The sequence below is a fragment of the Aureococcus anophagefferens genome (assembly GCF_000186865.1).
Source record: "Aureococcus anophagefferens unplaced genomic scaffold AURANscaffold_20, whole genome shotgun sequence".
Classification (NCBI taxonomy): Eukaryota; class Pelagophyceae; order Pelagomonadales; family Pelagomonadaceae; genus Aureococcus; species Aureococcus anophagefferens.
The window spans coordinates 232,890-237,011 of record NW_008705580.1 but is presented as its reverse complement, the minus strand read 5'-3'; the positions used below and the strand labels follow the sequence as shown (position 1 = coordinate 237,011).

The window sequence follows — 4,122 nt, the reverse complement described above, 5'->3', positions numbered from 1 at the left end:
GCCCTGGAGCTGCTGGTCGAAGTACTCGAGGTCGCGGTCCCAGACGTTGACGCCGTCCGTGAGGTTCTTGAGCGCGTAGCCCGCCTGCGCGGGAGACGAGCGATTCGACGTGCGAGCGTTCCGCGCGCGCGCGTTCCGGAAAAAAGCATCCACGCGTCGAGGCCGTTCCGAGAGATGATGATCGCTCGTCCAAACATCGGCCGAAACGCGTGGCACGCGGCCGAGAGAACAGCCTTTGACGTCGGGAAGTTCGCGCGCGTGTCCCGCCCCGGAGCCCGCCTTCCGCACCTCGCCGCCGAGCGTGAAGCGCAGGGGGCTGTTGAGGTAGCGCGTCGTCGAGTCGTTGAGGTCCAGTGCGTTGGTCCGGTTCGCGTTGCAGTTCTGCTCGATCCACTTCTGCTGGTGCGGCTCGAGCTCGAGGCGGCACTGGCCGCAGACGCGCTGCGGGTCGCGCGTGGAGAAGCCGCAGCCGCCCTCCCACTGGGGCGGCATGAGGCTCGTCGCCTCCGTGCACTTGCCGCAGAAGACGAGGCCGCAGTAGCGGCAGTGGTGCCGCCGCTCGAACGTGTCGAACTGCGTCCCGCAGTGGGCGCTCGAGCAGCCCGTCACGGACGCGTCGGGCACCCAGGTCGGCGCGCTCGGGCGCAGGCCGCCGCCGCCGCCGAAGCGCTGGCCGGCGTGCGCCGCGCCGACGCGCGGGATGCCCGCCGTCATGTTCCCCGAGCCCCCGTAGTGCCGGGGCGGCGGCGCGCCGTAGGCGCCCGGCGGCGGCCCGCGGCCGGGGGGCGGCGCCCCGTAGCCGCCGCGCGGCGGCGGCGCGAAGTCGTCGAAGCCGCCGCTCTCGAACTGGGACATTGTGTGGGTCGGGCAGACGACGGATTCGTCGACGGACTGGGGCGACACGTCGCGATCGATGCCAGACGAGGACCAAGGGGTAATAAATAGTATGGGGCAGCTCAACGAGATTATGTTGCGCGAGCTCCTCGTACTGCAACCCATCGTTTTGGGGCAATGTTGACGACTTTTGGCCGGGGACTTTTCGACGCCGCCGTCGTCGACGCGGCCCCAGACGGACCGCAGCGGTATTCGCTCCCCCGCGAAGGCGCCCGCGACAAGACTTACGCGTCCGGGCGGTTCGGGTCCGGTGGAAGGAAACCGAGGCGCGCTGGAGGGCACCGTGTCCGGTTTGGCGCCACGCGAGGAAGGGGGTTTTGGGGCAGCTCTTGGACGTGTTCGCGATGATGATGGTCGTGGACCGTCTGCTGCCGCTGCAGAGCCCTTCGTTGGTACCTATGGATGGGCTCGAGCATCTCAGGACACGAAAAGTTCTCGACCTCGAATGCCCGCACGCTGCCCGAGAAACTGTGTGCGTCGGCGCCGGGGCTGCGCAGGCTCTGAGATCGTGGGAAAAGTGTGTCCTGAAGGAGTTCGAGCCCCCCGCGGGTACCCATAGGGCGCCTCCAACCTCTAAGGACAAGAAAATATCGCACAGCTTGACTCACACCGCCGCCCTCTCGTCCCGCCGCCGAACAACCGTCGCGCTCGCGAGCCAACGCAATGATCTCAGCAGCCCAAATTCGCTGCCCCGCCCCGTCGAAGGGTTCCGCAGCCGCGCCGCGCCGCGCGACCCGCCATCGTTGCACTCAGCCCGCGCGCTGCGGCGTGGAAGAAGAAAGAAAACGCTAGCGGCGGCCCCGAGTAGTACGAGGACCTCGCGTTTCGCCTGCCACCCCATCTAGATTTATATCCCCTTGCGAGGACGGGCGCCGAATGTCAGCTTTTGCCTCAACTTCGGCGACATCGCGCTGGAGCTGCCGACGTGCTGCCACAGCCGCACGAGAGGTGGACGCGCTCGTCGCCGCTCGTCGCCGCGCCCCGCGCCGCCGCTCGGTCGCGTCGCCCTCGACGCGCGCTGCGACCGACGCGCCGCGCCCGCGCCCCCCGGCCATGTCGTCGAACGGGTACCAGGAGTGCGAGGCGGCGGCGTGCAACGCGTCCTACGACGAGGTGCTGACGAACCTGAGCCCCTACGGCTGGGCCTACATGGGCATCGCCTTCGGCCTCGGCCTGAGCGTCGTCGGCGCGGCCTGGGGCATCTGGCTCACGGGGTCGTCGCTCGTCGGCGCCGCCGTCAAGGCGCCGCGCATCCGGAGCAAGAACCTCATCTCCGTCATCTTCTGCGAGGCGACGGCCATCTACGGCGTCATCCTCGCCATCCTGCTCCTGAGCAAGATCGGCGACGGGGGCGAGACCAAGTCCGGCAGCCTGCCCGACGACTGGAACTACAACCAGTGGTACTTTGCGGGCTACGCGCTCTTCTCCTCCGGCATGTCCGTGGGGCTCACGAACGTCGCGAGCGGCATCTCCGTGGGCATCGCCGGGAGCTCCTGCGCCCTTGCCGACGCCCAGGACGCGAGCCTCTTCGTCAAGATCCTCATCGTGGAGATCTTCGCGTCCGCGCTCGGCATCTTCGGCATCATCGTCGGCATCATCCAGTCCAACGACGCCGAGTTCCCCTCGTCGTAGGTTCGGGCGCCCGGACGCGCCCGGGGGCGCGGCGTAATGCTTTAAACGGACGACGCCACCCCAGCGGGTCGAAGAGTGGGTCGCCCGGCGCGTAGCGTGACGTTAGCTTAGCACGGCCGGCGAGCCGCGGCGGGCGAGGAGCAGGTCGACGACGCGGCCGTGGCCGCGGCGGCGGGCCCAGTCTATCGCCCGCAGCCCGGCCGCGTCGCGCGCGCCCGGCCCGCCGGCCGCGCCCGCGTCGAGGAGGAACTCGACGACGTCGCGATGACCGTGGTACGCCGCCGTGTGCAACAGCGTCGACCGCGCGCGGCCGTGGCGCGCGTCCAGGGCCTCGCGCGGCGCGCGCTCGAGCGGCCCGAGGAGGCCCTCCGAGCAGGCCCACATCAACCCCGGCGACGCGCCGAGGCCGCCGACGGCGAGCGCGAGGTCGCCGCCGCCGGCGAGCGTGCGGTGCCACCAGCCCGCGGGCACCCAGAGGACGTCGCCCGCGCGCTGGACCGCCTCGAGCGCGCCTTGGTCGTCGTCGTCCTCCCGCGGCGCGGCGGCGCCGCGCGCGGACGGCGGCCGCAGGCGCCAGCGCTTCTCGCCGCCGAGCAGCGCGAGCCACGCGGCGCCGTGGCGGTGGTAGCCGAGCCCGCCGCCGGGGCCCGCGACGCTCACGACGCCGTGGAGCGAGTTCGCCCGGAGCGCCGCGCAGCGCGCGTCCTCGAGGGGCGGCCGCAGCGCGCGCCACGTCGCGTCGCGCGCCGTCGAGAAGACGATGGTCTCCGGCGACAGGGCGAGCGCGCCCGGCGCGACGCCGGCGCCGCGGGTCGCGTCCGGCGCGCCGCCGCGCGCCGCGACGTCGGCCGCCGCGCGGACGTCGACGGTCGTCGGGAGTCGCGCGAGGTAGCCGCGCACGCCGAGCTCCGCGACAGCGGCGAGCGCGGGCCAGTGGCGCGTGCAGGCGACCGTCGCGCAGAGCAGGACGGGCTCGGCGCTCTGCAGCATGGCCGCCTCGTCGAGGTCGCGGCGCGGCCGCAGCGCACGCACGCCGAGGTCGCGGCGCGGCCGCAGCGCACGCACGCCGAGGTCGCGGCGCGGCCGCAGCGCACGCACGCCGAGGTCGCGGCGCGGCCGCAGCGCACGCACGCGGCGCACGACGGCGCGAGCGCTCGCCATCGCGATCGCACAGGAGGATTGCTGCGACGCTAGTCCAACGCTACGGGCGCGCCAGGGGCTGCGTAGCCTCGCATAGCGTGAGCATCGCTCTCGCAACGCCGCAGCATCGAGCCCTCTGCACTGCCTTTTGGCCTGTTTCAGCCGCTGGCGCCGCCGCCGTCTGGCCGAGACGGCGGCTGTACCGCGTCGATTTGAGCGCGGTAAAGCCGTGACGCGCGGCGCATAGACCCAACGCGTGGGCCTGACTACTTTTTTCCAGCGAATCGCGGGCGCGCGGGCGCGCGGCGGTCGCGCTCTCGACGAATATATGCTCAAATCGTGTCGATCCCACCTCTCCGAGCCGCTCGTGGCATCATAGAGAGCCGTTTTGTTACCGCGGTCTGCTCCATACACGCCTCGAGCGGACTGAACCGCGAGAACACCCTCGGGGACTGT

At 71.5% G+C, this 4,122-nt stretch overlaps 1 protein-coding gene across 1 annotated transcript; it reads left to right on the top strand.

Annotated features, from left to right (window-relative positions):
* Nucleotides 1–1,947: 1,947 nt before the first annotated feature.
* AURANDRAFT_30346 (hypothetical protein) lies at nucleotides 1,948–2,526 on the top strand (the record flags this gene model as incomplete). The annotated part of the gene is made up of 1 exon (XM_009041375.1): nucleotides 1,948–2,526. The coding sequence occupies one exon, from the start codon at nucleotides 1,948–1,950 to the stop codon at nucleotides 2,524–2,526; it is 579 nt and encodes a 192-aa protein (XP_009039623.1).
* Nucleotides 2,527–4,122: the final 1,596 nt, after the last annotated feature.